General features: G+C 42.6%; 1 protein-coding gene across 1 annotated transcript in view; it reads right to left on the minus strand.

Annotated features, from left to right (window-relative positions):
• The window catches only part of IQGAP1 (IQ motif containing GTPase activating protein 1), a 96,775-nt gene that overhangs the window by 62,812 nt on the left and 12,515 nt on the right, over positions 1 to 21,448 (minus strand). The window contains exons 2-3 of the mRNA XM_077774353.1: positions 2,716 to 2,872; positions 904 to 981 (exon numbers count right to left, since the gene is read on the minus strand). Of these exons, the coding sequence (XP_077630479.1) occupies positions 904 to 981; positions 2,716 to 2,872 (235 nt within the window). The remainder of the gene's footprint in view (positions 1 to 903; positions 982 to 2,715; positions 2,873 to 21,448) is intronic.

A 21,448-nucleotide genomic window follows, 5' to 3' on the forward strand; every position in this document is an offset into this window, starting at 1 on the left:
AGGTGGAGAGGACCTAGAGCTGGCAATCTTACTAAGAGCAGTGCTAAATAAACTATAAACTCCTGAGAACACGCGAGGATGCACACTTACTCCAGACTCATCCACTGTACACATTAAATACATGCAATCTCTGTCTAGCAATTATACCTCAAGAAAAATGTAAAAAAAAAAAAACCAAAAAAAACTACAACCATCGCCAAAACAAGATATAAGAAGTACATGTCGTTATATTGCCTCTACAATTTGAAATATAAAATAATAACCCATCATGTTCTCTTACAGAGGATTATTCTGCAGTTGGAAAATAACACTTCTAAAATATTTCCTCAAGTCAAATTTCAATTTAACAACTTTGTAAATGAAAAAAAAAACCCAACAACAACACTGAATTGTATACTTTAAAAAGGTAGATAGGTAGATGTGGGGGCACCTGGGTGACTCAGTCAGTCAGTCAGTTAAGCATCTGACTTTGGCTCAGGTCATGATCTCAGAGGTCATGAGTTCAAGCCCCACATTGGGCTCTGTGCTGACAGCTCAGAGCCTGGAGCCTGCTTCAGATCCTGCGTCTCCCTCTCTCTCCGCCCCTCCCCCAGCTTGTGCTCTGTCTCTAACAAATATATTTTTTTAAATATTTAAAAGATTTCATGCAAATTTCATATAGTAAAGGTAAATGACATCATAGGGAATTTCTCTAGGGTGAAGTAAAGTAGGAATGAGAAATATAAAAGTAAAAGAACAAAACTATTTCCTAAATCAAAAAGAAAGAGATCCTTTAAGTACGTGAAAAAGAAGAAAGAAAAAAAATCACCAAGATTCAATTGAGAATAATTTTATAGGCAGAATGAGAACTACATGCCAAAACAACCTTATCTAAACCCGAACTATGAATATCACATAAATTACCTTCGGCAATCCAATCTCATCCATGGCATTCAACCACTGAATCACGTTATCAGTATGTCTAAAGTGCAGGCCAGTTGCCTAGAACAAATAAGAGACAATTAGGCACTGTTGGCAATACTGAGGCAAACACTAAATAAAGACTCTTTGCAAAGTCCCCTTATGAGACTTTGCAAAGTCCCCTTAAGTTTAAGGTCTGTCTACAGCATTATGTGAAGATTCCAATCCCCAAAACCTGAATCCACATCTCAGCCCCCCTCACTTAAAACTCTCTGGAGCCAGCCAGGCTGACTCAGTCAGTAGAGCACGTGACTCTTGATCTCAGGGTTGTGAGTTTGAGCCCCACGTGGGGTGTACAGATTCATTAAAAAAAAAATAAAATCCTTTAAAAATTTTTTTGGAGATCTTCCTGTGTAGTTGTCCTCCACAGAACATGATCTTTGGATTTCAATTATCTTAGATTCAGTTCCTGGCTTGGCTGTCTCCTGGTGACATTGGGCAAGTCACTTCACCCTTTTGAGTTACCCCATCTCTAACACCCACTGTATGTGCTTGTTGTAAAGATGCAATGGGAAAATGTACATAAAGCAGTCAGGGTGGTGGTAGCAAGCAGGTAAAAAATACAGACTGACATATTATTAAATACGTTAATCAGTGTTTTGATACTACACAGATAAATATCCCCCTCTAAACCTCCATGTCTATTTTTCAGAAAGATTTACTCTCCAGAGGGGAGGAGGGTTTATTGCCGTGCAGTCTCCACTCTTCTTTAAATGTCTTGCTGCTCGGGGTGCCTGGGTGGCTCAGTCGTTAAGTGTCCTACTTTGGCTCAGGTCATGGTCTCGTGGCTCCTGAGTTCGAGCCCTGCATCGGGCTCTGTGCTGACGCCTCAGAGCCCGGAACCTGCTTCAGATTCTGTCTCCCTCTTCCTCTCTCTCTGTCCTGCCCCCTCTCATGTTCTAAGCATTAAAAAAAAATTTTAAATGTCTTGCTAATCTGTTGCTCTTCCCACATGGTGTGCCACTCAACAGAACAACTCCAGGGTTGCCTTCAGAAAAGGAAAGCTTGACTTTGGGTGGTTAACTTTGGTTTACCTACACCGCCTTGTCATCCTTTCAATTTAAACATAAAACACACAAAATCTCTTTTGATTCGGTCTTCATCCTTAGCTCATTCCAAGTTCTGGCCCAATTCCTGTAGTGGCCCCACTTATATCTGCTCTTGGTTTCTCAATCTTCCACTACCTTTAATGCTCATCCTTTTCCAAATAGGCTCTCGTGGGAAAGCTCCCCCACAACAGATTTTGGTCCCTGTCAATATTCCACCTTAACTAAGCAGTTGTCTTCTTAAGGGCCCTGAGCCACAGGAATCAAACCCTTTCACGTAACTTCAATTTCCTGAAACTGGATTGCTTTCCCAATTTACCTTGAACTCCAGGGGGACTTTTAGTTGCTATAGCAACCCTTAGGGGGACCCTAAAGTTGCTATTGCTTTCTTGGCCACAAATCTCAGTGCTGGGTTAAAATTAAAGTAGTAATTCCCCCTAGTTACTTCCTCAACTTCTTAATAGAAAATTCATCAAGGACCATGAAGATTTCTAGGTACAGACCATCGTTAAGAATTGTACCAGAAATACAGATAGCCATCTTTTGCTACTCTGACTTTGCACTCTTTTCTCCACTCTGCCAGATGTTTTCTTTTGTTGGAATAAACACACCTACACATATTTCTCAGTAACTCTTACACAGGATGAAGTCCACTAACCTTCTCTCCTAAGTTTTTGGAGATTAAAGCACCGAGCAAAGAAGGGCTCACCTTGTATCTGGTCTGCTCTCGATCGTAGATCTTCTTCAGGGATACCACTTTGGGAGAGAAGAAGTTTCCTAGCTTGGCAAGGTAGACCCCATTCCTAAGTCCCTCCTCCAGCTCTGTGGTGGGAGGCAGGTCTTCCCCGAGGCATGCTTCCATCCACCTGCACAAAAGGGGAGAGGACATGAGAAGAGAGGGAAGGTTCGAGCTCTTCCTTAAGAGACTCTGAGCCTCATTTCCACTCTCCTTGGAGGAGTTTAAGTTCAACATAAGCAATACTCCTTTAAGGTACAGTTTCACACACATCTTTGTCCCGATCCAGTCACATCTCAGAGGTGAGGAAATTAGGAAAAGCCCCAAGCATCATGGCCACCTTCTTCTCCACACTGCTCTCCTCTCCTGTCACAGCAGAGCCACCTGGCTCCTCAGACCCCAAATGCCCAGGAACCTCGGCCTCTAACCCTCAATCCCTGAGTTATTCCTGCAGAACTCCTAAGAAAAACCATTTGTAACTGAAGCCACAATTCCAACTGTTCAGAAATTTAAATTTATTGATGTTCTTTTCCAGTTTCAGAATCCACAGTGAACGTCTAGGTTCAGATTTTGAGATTCTTTTGGGGTTACATGAATAGCCAATTATCTCAGCTAAAATAGGGAAGGAAATGCCAATGGAAGCAGTAAAAATGAATTCCTGTTTTTCAGAGGGTGGGGGGAGGAGGCTGTAAGGGGGAAAGGAAAAGAAAATTCTCTTTCCCCCCTAGAATACCTCTCAAGAGATTTCAGGCAGGCCCAAGGTAGACTAAAGTACATCTGCAAATATTTTCTGCCGACAAAAATGTAGGTAACTAAAAATTATTTAAGGCAATGATTTTTTAAAACCATTTTCAAGTCACAGAATCCTTTGAATATCTAAGGAAATGCCTCCCCAGAAAAAAATGGGGTCTACCTTGCTATATACTTAAATTTAATGTCATTTCAGAGATTTCACTGACTCCAGATTAAATACCCCTAATTTAAAACTACTCCACTTGGGGCACCTGGGTCCTGAGTTCAAGCCTCACAATGGGCATACAGCTTACTTTTATTTATTTATTTGTGTGTGTGTGTGTATATATAAAACTATTCTACCCAAATTTTACACAGCCAGTGTTATCCCCACATTCTTCACCACAGTGGTAAAAAAACTCCCCAAACACCGGATATCACCTGGTCTATTTCACTAGTATTAAATCTGTGGAAAGACAAATGAAAAAATATTGAAAGACAGAGCCAGCTGAAGTAAAAAATACATTTACGACCAAGCAGGACAATATGAAAATGAAGAGTTTATAATCTTCATTGACAAACAGAAGCTTAAATTAAAAGGCAAATAAAATTGGAAGAAACACTTAACTATGCCATATTTTATAGACACACACACATATCCATGAAAATTTACATGAAAACACTAATGTACCAATAGAAAAACAGGCCAAATAATATGTACATGTATTTATGTGTTTTTATATAATTCTTTGTATTAAGAAAATTGCTTCAAGGATATACAACAGACTCAGATTTATCATGCTTCTATAAATTGTTACTTTTTTATTAAAGTGTTCCTTTTATAATTCAGATATAAACTTTCTTGTATTAATTCTATCTTTCCAAACTGAGACTACGGCTCAGGATTTTTACCAAATGATAAGGAAAAGCAACAATTTCCTTGTTTTTCTCAAGTTCTACAAACAGTCATCGAATGTGCGTAAATAAATAAATACAGGCTGGGTACAGGCATGGCTGGAGAATTTTCTGATGAGGTTTCACCTCTGGCCTGTCTTTCAGGTGGTCGAACTTAAATGTCACAAGGTGGGGAGAAAGGGGAGACAAATGAGTTTTCCAGAAGAGTTGTCCTAGTGACTAAAATCAGACACCAATTTGTAACCGCTACAAATCCAAACTATACGTCTGCCGGAGCCCGAAGCCCAGAGGCCAGCGTGAAGGACGCAGGTCGCAGGCGGGGAAAGCAGCCGTCCCGGAGGTCGCCTCCCCTATAGCGCCCCCCGGGATTTCGCTGCGGACGGGACGCTGCGCACACCCGCTGGCAGCTGGCAGCCCCGCTCTCGGGGGACAGTCCAACTTGTGTTCTCGTGGACAGAAGCAAAGCCGGGACAACGGTCCCCTAAGCCGAAAACACGCTTCACCATGTGCCGCCCTGAGGAGAAAAGTCACTTCTCTTCTCCCCCAGACAAGGCAAACACGGAGGGAAGACTGTGGAGGAAGAGCACGGCGCCTGCCTCCGCCTGGAATCGGAGCCCGTTTCCAGAGAGGGTTCGGGGGGTCCTCCGACAGGGAACTCAAGGCGCAGGGAGGCCCACGGGGGCCCCCGAGCGCGCACCCGCCCGTCCAGGGGTACAGCGCTGCCCAGCGGCGCGCGCAGCCAAGCTCACCTTGCGCCGCACGAACGTCAGGCCGGAAGGGCCGGCGAGGGGGCGCCCCCCCCCCAGCCTGCGGGGCCCTCCGGGGGAGCACCCTGGGGCGCCCCTCCGCTTCACAGCCGATCACCGCCTGGTTCGCGTCTGGGAAGGAAGAAGGTTAAACCAGGACCGGACCACTTTGAAGAGGGAGAGCGAGCACTAAGCAGGGCGCTACGTTCCTCTCTCATTTGCAATGCTGGCCGCAGCCTAGAGTCTACGATGGCCCCCAAGAATATACCACACACCTCCTGTCCGCCCCCCAGTGCCATCGGGGATGGCTCCCCCTCCGTCGCTAACCCACAGAATCACAAGGTGAGAGCCAGGAACTTAAAGCACTGCTAGGGCAAATCCCTTTGTGGTTCTTTTTTCTTTTCTTTTTTTTTTTAAATGTAAGCATACACATCTATTAGAAAAGACTATTAGACTTTTCTCAATATTTTATAAATATTTTCCATGTTATTATACAATTTCTGAAGACTAAACTACATAAAAATTCTACAAAGTGCTTAATTGGTCACCTACGTGGAACACTTAGGTCACTTTAAAGTATTTTCAACTATTAAATAATATTCCAAGGAACATCTTTGTACACAATATTCTTCTGTATTTAAAATTCCTAAGGAAAGGACTTTAGAAGTACAACTCCAAAATAAAAAACTATAAACATTAAAGAAACATTTTTTTATTATCAAAAAGCTATAAAAAGCTACCCCAAGGCTACACATACGTGCACAACCCCCTCACTTTACAAGTTAGAGTCGGGCCTGTCAAGGTCACCGGCTAGCTGGCGGCAGAGGCAGAATAACCAGGCCCTGACTCCTAGTTAAGAATCCTCCCTCAGTGCTCTTCCCACGTCACTCAAGAGCCTAATGGGGCTGAGCTCTACAAGGCAGTCTAAACAGGGCAAAGGGTCAGATAACCCCCCGAGGAACCCCCCCCCCCAGGAAAAAGGCTGGTGTATCTCCACTTTCTGCCCACTAAATAGGGTTTTAAGGATTTCAGTTTAACTCTAAATCCACCACGGATTCTCAACTCAGATACAAAGTTTTCTTATAAAGCACAAGCATTTAATTTAGCTTTAGAAATACATTTTATATTTAACAAATGGTGTTGGGAGAACTGGACAGCAACATGCAGAAGAATGAAACTAGATCATTNTAAACATAAAAAAATACATTTTATTTTTTTAAAAAGATTATATTTTTAAGTAATCTTTACACCCAGTGTGGGTTCAAATTTACAACCCTGAGATCAAGTTGCATGTTCTACCGACTGGGCCAGCCCAGAGCCCCTTGCTTTATAAAAACATTTTAAAATAAATCTACATAGAGATTGCTACCTTGCGCCACACACAAAAATCAACTCAAAACAGATCAAAGATTTAAGCCTAAGACTTGAAACCATTAATGCCTAGAAAAAAAATACTGGATGTAAGTAAGCTCCTGGACATCAGTCTTGGCAATGATTTTTTTGGACCTGACATCAAAAGCAAAGGCATCAAAAGCAAAAATAAAAGTGGGACTACACCAAACTAGAAGTTTCTGCACAGGCAAAGGAAACCATCAACAAAATGAAAAGGCCACCTATGAAACAGAGGAAACTATCTGATGAAAGGTTAATATCCAGGGAGTGGCTCAGTTGGTTAAGCGACCAACTCTTGGTTTTGGCTCAGGTCACGATCTCACACTTTTGTGAGTTTAAACCCCAAATCAGGCTCTGCACTGGAGGCATGAAGCCCGCTTGGGATTCTCTCTCTCCTCTCTCTCTGCCCCTCCCTGCTAGTTACAGGCTCTTCCTCTCTCAAAATACATAAATAAACATTTTTTAAAAGGTTAACAAAGAATTCATACAACTCAACAGCAAAAAAAACAAAACAAAAACCCACAAACAATCCAATTTATAAATGGGCAGAGGAAGTGAATAGACATTTTTCCAAAGAAGATATACAATGGCCAACAGGTACATAAAAAGGTGCTAATTGTCAGGGAAATGCATATCAAAACCTCCAAGAGACATCACCTCACACTTACCAGAGCAGCCATCATCAGAAGGGCAAGAGATAACAAGTGCTGGGAAGATGCGGAGAAGAGAGAACCCAATCGTGTGCACTGCTGCGGGGACAGTGACTATGGAGAGGCAGTGTGGAGGTTGCTCAAAAACTTAAAAATAAATGACTGCATATGACCAAGCAATCCCAATTCTGGGTTTATGGCCAAAGGAAATGAAAACAGGCTACCCCGTGTTCACTGCAGCGTTAATGACAATAGTCAAGATATAGAAACAACCTAAGTGTCCCTCAACAGTCGAATGCATTACAGAAGATGTGAGAGCTAAACAGATGTGTACACACACACACACACACACACACACACACTGGATTATTATTCAGCCATGAGAAAGAAGGACAATCTGCCATCTGTGACAACACAGTGAACCTTGTGAGCGTCATGCTCAGTGAATCAGGCCAGACGAGGACAATACCACACGGTGTTACTTATATGTGAAATCTAAAACAAAACAAAACTCACAGAAACAGTAGAAAAGTAATTGCCAGGGTGCAGGGAGCAAGTGAAATAGGGAGAGGTGGGCAAAAACGTACAAACTTTTAGCTGTAAGAGGAATGAGGTCTGAGGATCTAATGTAAAACATGGTGACTTCGGTTGAGAACAATGTTCGTGTAACCGAAATTTGCTGAAAGTAGAACTTGAATGTTTTCACAAAAACAAAACCCAAAAGATTAATATGTAGGTGATGCATGTGTTAACTAATGAGACGGGGGGAACCCTTTCATAATGTATACGCGAAACACATCATCACGATGTACACTTTAAGTATCTTACAATTTTCTATGTTAATTATAACCACAATAAAGCTGAAATGAAAAAGTAAATAAACCTATGTAAGAAATAAAAATCAGTGGCTAACACAACTTTTTGCCCATTCTTAGGTTTCACAGTCTCGTGATGGTCACAGAACCTCATGGTCGGAAAGCTCCCAAAAGCTTCTGGCCCACCCCGGCTCCTCCACTCGCTCCCACGTCCCGCTCTGCCCCCCACCCCAATGCCTGAATCCCCCGAAAACCTCGCACCCAAATCACGCCACGGGCTGAGACTGACTGCTGCTGACATGAAGGCAAACATTCACATCAACTCAGTTCCTTTCTGGACTCCAGCAGCCAGAAGTTTCTATTCAGCCAGCACCGGTCCCCCACCGGTGCCATAAGCTGCCTTCTGGAGCAGGACAACATATGGAAGTAAAAATAGCATGTGGCCAGCGCTGGCCAGGGATTGAGCCCCGGAGACCTGGGTTTACAACCTGTCACTTAGCAAGATGGCGATTCACTTAACCAGTTTCTTCATTTGTTAAAAGGGACTCACAGAACTTTCCAGTTAGTTCTGTTGCTGAGGATTAAAGAAGACTGCATAGAAAGTACAGCGCTGGCACGGTGTGGAGCTGGGTATTAAAAAAAGTGTGTGCTTTTCCTCCTCTCCCCAGATGAGTCACATGCTGATACTTCTGCAAGTAAAATGATTATAGTTCCTTCAAGTGCTCTTCATAAGAGATTAATAATAGCACCTGCCTGCAAGGATGGGTGTGAGGACTGCAGGAGGTAAGACAAACCAAGTGTTAAGTGCAGAGTAAGCTCTCAGAATGTCAGAGAACAGGACCAGAGCACCTNTCTCCAGCTGAGCACTACGTTCCAGGTAAGGTCTGACTGGCCTGAAAAGGAACAGGACTATCCCCTTCTTCGCTCTGAGTGCTCCATAACCACACACAAAGCCCAGATTATTTTTATTACGTTTTTCCAGTCAACAGTGTTTTGCAAATTCGCACCTGCTGAATCCGGTCTCTACAATTCCATATTAGAACCATGACTCTCCCTCATCTCTGCATTTTGATATTTCATCATGTTCAGGTCAGCCTATCGTCCTTAATGTCAGCTCCTTTGGGAACCTGAGTTCTGTTGCCCAAAATATTAACTTCTCTTCCAGCTCCGCATTGTCCACAAAATTTAAAGAGTTTTAAAGAATGAGGAAGAGTTTACCAACTGGCCAAGGCAGGGAAGGCCTCCAAGCGGAAGAAATAACCATCCTAGTCATGGGGGGCCCTGAAGGATTCTGAGAGAGGAATGACCTGATCAGATCTGTTTCAGGAAATCACTTTGGCAACAAGGTAGGGTTTTTTAATTTTTGTATTTTCTTCAATACAAGTACAAATATTTTTGCAAAGTACAAATGTTTTAACAGGTAAGTTACTTTTTTAAAAAGTTCTGTAAGTATCATACCAACATCAGCACACATCAGCACACATGACCTGTGATCAGGGCCATCAGCCATAGCTACACACATACTCAGTGACAAAACTCTTGTGTTTCTTACAATTCTCACAGAGTTGAAGAAAATGGAGAGTAGTTAGTCCCTTCTCTCAAAATAAGGGATATAAATTCTCAACATTTTGTCCTCAAGTTAAGCCCAGAACTGCTTTAGGAAATCTAACTCACATGAAAATTACTAAAAAGAAAAGGTGCCTGGGTGGCTCAGTCAGCTAAGGATCTGACTTCGGCTTAGGTCATGATCTCACGGTTCGTGGGTTCAAGCCCCACATCAGGCTGTGTGCTGACAGCTGGCTCAGAGCCTGGAGCCTGCTTCCAATTCTGTGTCTCCCTCTCTCTCTGACCCTCCTCTGCTCACGCTGCCTCTCTCTCTCTCTCTCTCTCTCAGAAATAAACAAAACATTAAAAATTTTTTAAGCATTATTAAAAAAAAAGTGACCTCAGATCTGAAACACAGCTACTCAACATGGAACAGCAGTTTCTGGGGCGCCTGGGCGGTTCAGTCAGTTGAGCACCTGACTCTTCATTTTGGCTCAGGTCATGATCCCAGCATGATCATGATCCCAGCATGATCTCCACACTGTGTGTGGAGCCTGCTTGGAATTCCCCTGCTCACATGTGGTTTCTTTCATGAAAAGAGAAGAGACGAGAGCAGTATCTAAATGGTTCATTTTCAATATAAATAACACGAAAAATCATGTCCAACACCACATGGCCAATAAGCTAAATACTTTACATTCATCATCCCACTTGATCCTTGAAAACACCTCATTCAACCGTACTGTTGTTTATATCTACTACATAAGGAAACCACAGGCTCTCAAAAGTAACCTAAGACCACTTAGCTGATAAATGGGTGAGCTCACACCTGAACCCAAGTTGGTGTGATTCTAAAATCCAAACTCTATTGACACAACATATTGCCTCCTTTAAAAATAATAATAGCTACCACCTCTGAACACTCACCAACAAACCTCCATTTCTGAAGCTCAGCTTCCTGAAGCACCCACCATGTACTCCCACAAGTACATGACCTCATCAACAAGCCTTCCTTTAGCAAGCACCAAGAGAGGCGCTTATTAAATACTAAACACTGGTGAAATTGACATAATTTGTGTGAAAAATGAGTGTGTCTATAAAAGTTCATCTTTAATATAATTACATCACAACTCTTATAAATGACTCTTATCTACCTCTCTAACATTTAGCCTATTTTTATGGGGCTTTGTTTTATACATTATTTTAAATCAACTTTCAAAAAAAAAACCCTATCCTTTCGGATGACTACACATCCATTCAGGAAACATTTCTAATGGACTATGCTACATAATTTGTGTCAGCAGCATGAAATGTGGTAACTGCCTGTCTCCCCTTCAAGGAGATCACCCACTGGGAACAGAGATGCTTACACAAGTAGCTACAACAGGAAAAGGTATTTGAACTAGGCTTTGTAAGATAAACTGTATTTGGAAAGGTGAAAAATGGGAAAAGGAGACATTTGAGATAAAGCATAAACGAAGGACAAAAATTGCACAAACACAGGGGCGCCTGGCTGGCTCAGTCGGTAAAACATACAACTTTTTTTTTTAAATGTTTTTATTTATTTCTAGGAGAGAGAGAGAGACAGCGTGAGCAGAGGAGGATCAGAGAGAGAGGGAGTCACAGACTGAAACAGGCTCCAGGCTCTGAGCTGGCAGTCAGCACAGAGCCCGACACGGGGCTCGAACCCACGAACCGCGAGATCATGACCTAAGCGAAAGTCGGACGCTTAACCGACTAAGCCACGCAGGCGCCCCATATAACTCTTGATCTCAGAGTTGTGAGTTCAAGACCCACATTAAGGGTTGGGTTTACTTAAAATTAAAAAAAAAAAGTCAATGGATTAGAAATTTTAAAAAATAAAGAAGGAAAAAATATAGATGAATGGTTGTATAACACTGAAATGAGAAAAACTCTTCCAAGCAAGACTACGGCAGTAGAAATTAAAAAGGAAGAGGAAAATAAATTGGCTACATAAAAAGCAGTTAAGGAGCACCTGGTCAGTTGAGCATTCAACTTTTGATTTCAGCTCAGGTCATGATTCCAGGGTCATGGGATCAAGCCCTGTGTTGGGTTCTGTGCTGAGCATGGAGCCTGCTTAAGATTCTCTCTCTCCCTCTCTCTCTCTCCCTCTGACCCTCCCCTACTCATGTTCCTTCTGTCTCTTAAAAAAAAAAAAAAAAAAAAAAAAAACAGAACGGAAAGCCTGAGTGGCTCAGTCGGTTAAGCATCCGACTTCGGCTCAGGTCATGGTCTCACAGATTGTGGGGTCGAGCCCCACATCGGGCTCTGTGCTGACAGCTCAGAGCCTGGAGCTGCTTCAGATTCTGTGTCTCCCTTTCTCTCTGCCCCACCCACCGCCACTCATACTGTCTCTCTCAAAAATAAACAAACATTTTTAAAAAAATTTTTGTAAAGAAAATAAAAAAGGCAGTTAAACTGCTATAAGGCAATTAAAATATTTTTTAAAGGAAAGATAAACTGGAAGAAAAATTTGCAACACATAACAAGGACTTAATCTCCTATAATCTTTACATGTATGTATACATTTTAAATGCTCAAAATAACAAATATTTCCCTAGAGAAATAAACATGCAACTCACAAAAGAATGTAAATGGCCAGTAATTATAGGAATTCTTAATCTCACTACTAATCAAATTAAAGTAACAATAACGCCATATTCAGCCAGACTGGCAAAGATAAAAAGGAACGATAGCAACTTATCGTCCAACACGCGGGGAAACCCCTCATTCTCACACTGCTCCAAAAGGAAATCTGGCAACATGTACCATCTTTAGTAAACTTCCAGAAACTTCTATAAAAGGCAAAGTGTTATTTTACTTTAAGAGATGACTTCGTGACTTATGGCACGGATGACTAAGTGAAAGAGGCTGCCAGTCAGTGAGGCTGGCGACACAAGACCAGAATGATAAATTCATGCCGGAAACATGTTCAGCTTGAACCATGAATGGGGCTTCAAGTGGTGACATCCTACAGGCAGTGGAAATACAAATCTGAAAGGCTCAGGACAGAGGCCCAGCTGGAGACCCCGGTGTGAAGAGGGGCACAGGGGAGCGGAAGAGCTCACCAGAGGGTCAGACTGCTGAGCAAAATACAACAGGGTCAAGGGACGCCTGCCTGGTTCAGAGGGAGGAACACGCGCCTCTTCATCTCAAGGTTGTGAGTTTGAGCCCCGTGTTGGACGGAGAGATTACTTAAGTAAATAAATAACTTAAGACACAAGAACGGTCAAGACTGTGCCTCAGAGAACACCAATGCTATCACAAAGAGAGAACAGCCGCTGTGGCAGAATGAGAACGATGACAGAATCACACGATGGCAAGCAAGGAAGGAAAACTTGTCAGGAAGCTGGCGGAGGCCCCCACTCCGATGCTGCTGAGAGGTGCATGGCAGAGAAAAGGACGCAGCAAACAAGGAAGAAGGCCCCATCCTCACAGGGAGCTTGTGGAGCGGGGGCGCAGGGGGAGGGAGATGACCCTAGAAGACTAAGTAGACGGGGGGAACTAGAAACAGCCAAGCTGGACTTCTTTTTCAGGAGGTTGAAGGGAAGAGGAATTGGAGGAATGGAGAGAGGGCAGATCTGAGGCGGAGGCACGCCTCTCTGTTTATGACTCAAGAAAAGGCAGTTATTTGCAGGCCGCAAGAAAGGAGCAAGTGCAGAGGGGACGAAGGAGACAAGAAATAAAGAACAAAGGCAGGCAAGGTTTGAACAACACAGGAGGCAGCTCGTTAGAGTCGGGCACATGCCCTCTTCTTCCCTGAGAAATGAGGGAAGGAAATCAGAATGAGCAAGAATGACTAGTGATCTAACCAACCCCTCTGAGCTTCAGTTTCCTGTCGGCACAAGCACCTATTCTCCTAAGACTGTCGTGAAGATCAGCTGCCATAATGAGGACGAACAAACAACAGGCTCTAAGTAATGGTCGCTGTGTCTGCGTGTCACACATACGAGAGCGTGGGAGTCCATGCGGGGAAAGAGCCAGGCTGCGGAAATACACCCACTTCTCGCATCTGACACCTAGTGACCTGCCTCATGCCCCGCCCACCCTGTCCTACGGTCGCAGGGACCTGCCCATTCCGGTCCTCAGCAAGACAAAGAACTCACTATTCAGAGGACTCTGAGCGCGGTAAGCCCTCAAACAAGCCCGGGCCTAGAGCACCGGGAGCCAAGAATCAGGGTGCGACTCTGAATTCGGGGTCTGTGGGGAGGAAACGGGCCGGGCAAGTTCTGCGGAACACGTGACCCCGCGGTTTGCCGGCTCTGCGCGGTACAGAAGGGGAAGAGACCAATGCCGGAACCGCCGCTGCGAACCACGGAGATTCGGTTCCTCCAGGAGCCGCGCCGCTCACCACACCCAGCGGCCGGAGCAACTGCCCCGCGGGCCAGGGTCACTGCCGGCTGAACCCTGCCAAGCTGGGCGGCCTTTCCCTGCCCCTGGGAGTCTACTACGACCCTGACCGGTCTAAGCACCGTCTGGGCAGGCGGATAGCCTAGTAATTACAATACCGCGTGGCAGGAACAAGTCTTGAGAGAAACCAATGTAGAGTATTCAGTAAAGAACTCACTGCCTGAAGAGGAAGGGAATCAGGGACGGTTTCCCCAAGAAAATGACATTTAGGTCTTGAAGGACTGGGGAGTGGGGGGGGGGTTGCTGAGGTGGAGAACAAGTCATAGGCAGAGGGAGGAGACTATGCAGACCCTCTGAAGGATGTGAAACAGGAATGAAATGATCAGATATAGCCTGACAGATCGCTCCAAGCAGCAGGGTGAAGAGGAGGAAGGGGTAAGGATACATAGTATTAAGTAAGGAAGAACTCGCAGGAATCCAGGCAAGAAATGATTTATAAAGGCTTGTTTTCCAAGCCCTGCTGCAAGCACATGAAAAACCTTGATAGTATCTGCTTTAAAAGAAACTTCTGAGTATAAATTAAGCCAATCTGAACAGCTATAGGAATGAGTGAGAAACAGAAAGGAAACCTTCCTCTTCTTTATTTAGAGTGAGTGCACAAGCAGGGGAGGGCAGAGAGAGAGAGAGAATTTGAAGCAGGCTTTGCACTCACAGCGCAGAGCCCAACTCGAGCTCAAACCCACAAACTATGAGATCATGACCTGAACTGAAACTGAGTCAGAGGTTTAACCGACTGAGCCACCCATTCTTCTTAAGTAATAACTTATTTAACCTCTATGTGTCTTCATACCTAATACAGAACCATTGCTGAGCAAATAATTTTGCTCTTTGCTAAATTGGATAAGTTATGTAAAGTCTACTTGCCAAAATTAAACATCTAATTGTTACCATGTTTCAAGAGTCCCCATTCTTACTGGGGTGACGGGCACTACACAGTGGTAACAGTTGCACTATTGGAGAAACTTACTAAAAATCATTAAGTTGTACATTTAAAAATGGGAGAACTTTATGGCATGTAAATTACTACTTCAAAGAAGTTTTTATAAAAAGTCCCTGTGCTAACAGGATTAACTGCTGACTCCCGGACCACAACGTCAGATGCAGAGCCTAGTGAAACATTACCATGTTCGATCTATCTACTCATCCGTCTCTACCACATATCACAAAGCGTGAAAGACCATTTAACCTTAAATAAAAACAGAATCTTCAAGCTAAGTTAGACGATACTCAGTCTCAGCAGCTGCAGCCTAGTTCTTGCCCGCTGCCAGCAGCGGTTGGGGAAAGAAACAGGTGAAAATCCTCTACGAGGCAGAAGACAATCCCATATTTCTCTGCAAATGCAAGTCTGAGTCATCACGGCCTACGCCGCAGCTGCTAGAGCCCCGGTTGAACAAGGAGAGCCTGTAGAGCAGGTACGAGGTCCCGAAATTTAATTTTCAGACCTCGTACTTAGTGAGAACATATCAGGAGGATGTGCTGTTTTCATCATGAAGGACACAATCCTTGCCCCCTGTGGCTCACAGTGTGTTAGGTGAGAAAAGTGTAAGGCATGTATAACATTTTNAGGAGCACCTGACTCAGACCTAGAGTAAGAGGGTTGGTGCTTCCTGGAGGAGACAGATGCTACCTGAATTTACTTTTTTTTTCTTATTTTAGAGAGAAAGATCAAGTGTTGGGGGTTGGGGGTGGGAGGGAGGGAGGGAGAGAGAAAGAAAGAGAGAGAGAGAGAGAGAGAGAGAGAGAGAGAGAGAGAATATTCCTAGCAGGCTCCACACACAGTGTGCAGCCCCAAGGCGGGGCTCCATCCCACAATCCAGGGATCATGACCTGAGCCAAAATCAAGAGTTGGACACTCAACTGACTGAGCCACCCAGACACCCCTGAATTTACTTTCTTAGATAGGCAATATACATACACAGGTCAAAATTCAAAAAAATATAAAAAGCTACCCCGTTTAAAAGGAAGAAGATTTCATGAAGTGAGCTGACAAGAGTGTCCTATGCCACAGAGATTGAGATAAACACTGAAAATTATATAATGGACGTAACCATTGGGTCATCAGTTATCCCAGCAAGAGAAATTGCAGTGGGGGAAAGAAGGGTACACAAATCAAGCCTTCACGAGTTAAGATAAAGAAGTGGATACGGGGAGTGAAGACAAGTTCTTCCTGAAGGAACAAGAGAAGGAATAATATAGAAATCAGAGCAGGGTCTGGTATTAAGGGAGGAGATCTTAGATGGGTGAGGACGTTTATATGCTACAGAGAAAAGAATCAACAGGGAAAAGTTTAAGTTACAGTTAAGAAAACAATCCTGGAATATGGACCCTAGAAGACAAAAAGGACTAAGACCCAGACCACACAGGGAAGATGGAGTCTCAGGAAGAAAGATACTTCTCCCGTTGCTACAGGGAAGGTCAAGCTGCCATGTTAAATCAGATGGAATAAGTTAGGGCCAGAGAAATCGACAGTCTGTAGAGGGAGGTCATCAGGCTGTACTATGGGAAGCTAAGGACGGAGATGACTACTAAGAGTAAAGATTTGGCAAAATCTTTTTGATTGGCCTTACCCATCTTGGACGATTCAAATGTTACTTTCAAAAGTCACCTCCTCCGTGCACTCTTCCATGATCTATCCCTGGATATAATCTCTCCTTCCTCCAAATTTCCTCTAAACTTGTAGATGGCACTTTGTATCTCTTTACCTCTTAATATAGTTATTTAAATACATAAGGGTGAAATCCTTTTCTGATTTATCTTTGAAGTCATTGCTCAAAATATAACTGCTGAATGACACAAACTGTTCTTTCCTTCTTGCTTAAGGACCATAGTACCGGTCTCAATTATCACCAAGTAATCATCATCATCATCATCATCATCATCATCCTAAGCTCTCGTCCCCACAATACTGGAATTCTCTTAACCACCTCAACCCCCACACTCCACACAGCTTTGCACCAATGTGACTGAAATTACTGAGCAACTGCTCTGTGGGAAAGCGCTGTGGAAGGGGTGCTCTTGGCTACCAAAAAGTAGAAAAAAGACAGTCTCATCTCTCAAGGAACACAAAAATATGTACATTTCTGCTTTCCCTTCTTGCCCATCTAATTTCAGCTTATCTTGCAAAACTCAGCCATAAAATAATCTTTCCCTCATCTAAACTCTCACACATTTAACTGCATCATTTCGTGGGCAATCATATATTGTCTTGCGACATTAGTTAGACCTTTCAACCTTTGATGTTGAGTAACTTTTTCTTTTTTCTTTTTTTTCAAATGGTGATGCCCTATCTGTCTGATTAATCTGTAATGCCCCCAAGGACAGGACTGGGTTAAGCATTTGCCACCTTCTCCAGTTCTGTGAGAGCGTCCGGAACAATGGGGAGCCCAAAATGCTTTCTACCTGTTTTATTCTTTTGGAAGTGCTTTTCCCAACTGCTTTAGCCAAGTCAGGAAAAAAAAAATGGAGTAATCGAGTGTCATCATATCATTTAAAATAAAAATATCTTTTAATAACACAGGAAATGAAAATAAAAATTGTTTTAAGTGACTGGAGAAAGTACTTAGGTTAGAACATATACTTCCATCAACTGTTACACAGTCTATGCTTGAAAATCTTCTGCAACATGGATTTTTCCAAAGCACATTTTTTAAAATTTCCTGTTGCTACAAAGTTCTTCCTCAAATTAAGCAGATTTCCATTGCCTGGTTCTGTTCCTCTGGTACCACACATGAGAAATTGAAACCCTCTTCCATTTTTCAGATTTGTTAATAATATAGGCAAAATGTTAACAGTTGAATGAATTCCTATACTGGATGACAGACTGCACTTCTGAGAGTCTATGTTTCTACAATCTCCCTAATCTTGTCTCTATATTAAATAATCTCAGTCCTTTCAAGGACTTCTGATACATCATAATTCACAGACCTTTTATCATCCTGGTCAAGCTCATTCAACACCCACGCACCAGTCCTTGAACAATAACCATGTCTCAACCAATGCACCACCGCCCACTGATAGGGAGAAGTGCCTCAGGTTCTAAGGATTCTGATCTATCAGTACCGCCTGCTGTGGGTGTAAAGAATCCCATCACATATCTATCACCCTTGCATAGACTATCAATACCTCTTAAGGTGTTCAGGTCTTAAGACCTGCAGACCAAGTTGGGTTAGCCTCTGATGAGTACAGAGAACAAGGGGACAACCCTCTTCCTTTGCTCCATACACTACATTTCTATTAATGAACTGATAAACAACAGATTTATTTCACTGTGTTCTATCTTCCTACTAATGCTATTCCCATAAATGCTACTACTCTATCCTATACCTAAACCCTCCATTTCTGAACCTCAATGTAGGATGTCACATTTATCACTATTAAATCTTATTAGAGTCAAGGTATTTTGAATGCAGAATTTGTCATAAAGTGCATTAACCATCCCTCCAGCAACAAGTCAAACTCAAATTTAATCAATACACATCACTGATAAGTCCCAAGAAGAAGGTTTTACCTGTAACATGCCCTAGAGAGCTTTCTTTGAACTTAAAACCTAGCAGCTCCTTTTATCATTGAGAGAAAATTCACAGAACATAAATGTACCATTTTAAAGTATGCAACTCAGTGTTTTTTAGTATACTCACAATGTTGTGCAACCACCATGACTATTTAATTCCAGAAGATGTTCACCACCCAAAGAGAAAGCTCACACCCATTAAGCAGTTACTCCTCATCTAACAGCTCTTTTTGAATATGGTGTGTTCAACTGGCTACAAATCTTTATTACCCTATAATCTAGTCCACATCTGTCAAACCTGTCACTAATGTATCACAAGACACACTTGCAAATGCCTTACTGACATCTAGACATTACTGTGTTTCTCTGACTCACCAATCCGGTGACGGTGTCGTCCAAGAGGAAATGATCTTAATGTGACAGGGCTTGTCTCAGAAAGCATCACTTCTTTCCTCACTAGGTGCTCATAAGCTATCTACTTGACATATGCTAGGCATTCCGCCTCAGACTAATTTGTTTGACTAGAATATGTGATTATCTTCTTCTCCTTTTTAATAATTAGTACATTTGCCCTCTTCCACCTTTTTTTTTTTAAGTTTATTTATTTTGAGAGAGAGAGAGAAAGCACAAATGCACAGGCGCGCACGTGCACGCATGAGGGCGGGGCAGAGAGAGGGAAGCCCAAGCAGGCCCTGCAATGTCAGCGCAGAGCCCAACATGGGGCTCAAACCCACGAACCAGGAGATCACTGCCTGAGCCCAAATCAAGAATCAGATGCTCAACCAACTGAGCCACCCAGGTGCCTCATCGTCCTCCACTTTTTAAAAAACCACACTCCTGTCTGCACAATTCCTTAAAGATCACTGATGACAGTTTAGCAATTATACCTACCGCGTTAGTACAGTAATGGCTTTAATTTAAGCTCTCTAAACCAAGAACATGAGAACTCAAATAGAAACTACAGATAAAACATGTAACGGCTGAGAACGAATCAGGAGCATGTTCCAAATTCTTACTTGAAATAGTCCCTCAAATCCATTGTTCTGACTAAAAACAATGCTTTCCACATCAGTGTGCTCTGAAACACTAGTTCAGAGCAAGAAGGTCTGTGAGAAGAGTCTGAGAGTAAACAAGGGTTGAGGAATATTGCTTCCACTGTCTTCTCCCTTTGAGATTCAGAACTTAGAGCCCATGATAAAACATCTATATAATCCACCAGTTAAATAATCTGTGTAACCTGCTCACTCCAGTATTTGTGAAATTTGACCACTAAACCCTTTCTTTCTTCATGTCACAGCACTCATTAGTAGAATACACCTCAGAAAAGAGTGATCTGGAAAGTCAGCTACACAGTTTTCAAATCCCGAATTGTATCCCGAATAAGTTGCATTACTTGAGCAAGTTGATCCATCTCATCACAGTACATATGCCCAAGCTGTTGATCCAAAACCTGTTTTCTCAATGCCAACTTCACTACACACTATTAAGCTTTTTGTATGGCACAATATAACTTGCTTCAAAGTACTCTGGAATATTCTAGCCAACTTCTCTAACATGATATTTTTAGGTTTCAAAAATCTCAACCCAGGGGGGTGCCAGGGTGGCTCATTCGGTTAAGCGCCCAACTTCGGCTCAGGTCATGATCTCACAGTTCATCAGTCTGAGCCCCACACTGGGCTCTGTGCTGACAGCAGAGCCTGCGTTGGATCCTCTGTCTCCTCTCTCTGCTCCTCACCCACTTGTGCTCTCTCTCAAAAACTAAACACTTTAAAAAATCTCAACAAAATTAAAATAAATAAATAACAGTTGAACCTGCCTTGTTCTGAAAAAAATTAAGATCTCAACTCAAAGACTAGACAGCAAGGTAAACTGCAGAGTACATCTCATGAGAGTCATTGTTGCTGCTCAGTATGTATCATCCAAACATCTAGAGAAAATAAGTAAAAAGAGTAGGATCTCTACTTCAGACCTCATACCAGAAAAATTCAAAATGGATCAAAGGGTTACATGTTAGAACTCTTTACATCCTAAAAATACTAGAAGAAAACACAGGAGAATGTTTTTGTATAGCATCAGTATAACTAAGGACTCTAAAAATGACATAAAGCCAAAAGCTAAAAATAAAAAACATTTCTAAAATCAAACATGTTTTAAAACTCTGAATTGTTAAAAAAAAATAATAAAATGAACTTCTAAATTATTTTTAAAACCTTAAAGTCAAACCTTAAAGGACAAACTGGATTATTTACGACACATGTGCCATCCAAAGCATCAATCCCCTCAATATATAAAGAGCTCTAATAAATCAGTAAGAAAAAACTCAAAAGAAAAATGAGCAAAGGATTCTACCAAAACAGTTGACAGAAAGGGAAATACAAATGGCTTTTAAATATTGGTGCTCAGGGGCGCCTGGGTGGCTTAGTCGGTTAAGCGTCCGACTTTCGCTTAGGTCATGATCTCGCGGTTCNGTCCTACACTGGGTATGGAGCTTACATAAAAAAAAATAAATTAAATAAAATTAACAAAAAAGATGCTCAGCTTCACTCAGAATTAGATAATCTGAAAATGAAACTACAGTGAAATATCATTTTCACCTATGAAATTCTCAAATATTTAAAAAAACTATAGGGGCGCCTGGGTGGTTCAGTCGGTTAAGTGTCCGACTTCGGCTCAGGTCATGATCTCGCGGTTCGTGGATTCGAGCCCCGCGTCAGGCTCTGTGCTTAGAGCTAGCTCAGAGCCTGGAGCCTGCTCTCGATTCTGTGTCTCCTTCTCTCTCTGATCCTTCCCTGCTCACGCTGTCTCTATCTCTCAAAAATAANTAAGTAAATAAAAAATTTAAAAATTAAAAAACTATAATACTCTCAGTTGGTGAAATTATGGGTAAAGCAGCACTCTCATTTATCATGGATAGTACAACCTGCAGGGCGAATTGACACTATTCCTCAAAACTAAACGTACACCCTCCCT

This window comes from Crocuta crocuta, unplaced genomic scaffold (assembly GCF_008692635.1).
Source record: "Crocuta crocuta isolate KB4526 unplaced genomic scaffold, BGI_CrCroc_1.0 scaffold7, whole genome shotgun sequence".
Classification (NCBI taxonomy): domain Eukaryota; kingdom Metazoa; phylum Chordata; class Mammalia; order Carnivora; family Hyaenidae; genus Crocuta; species Crocuta crocuta.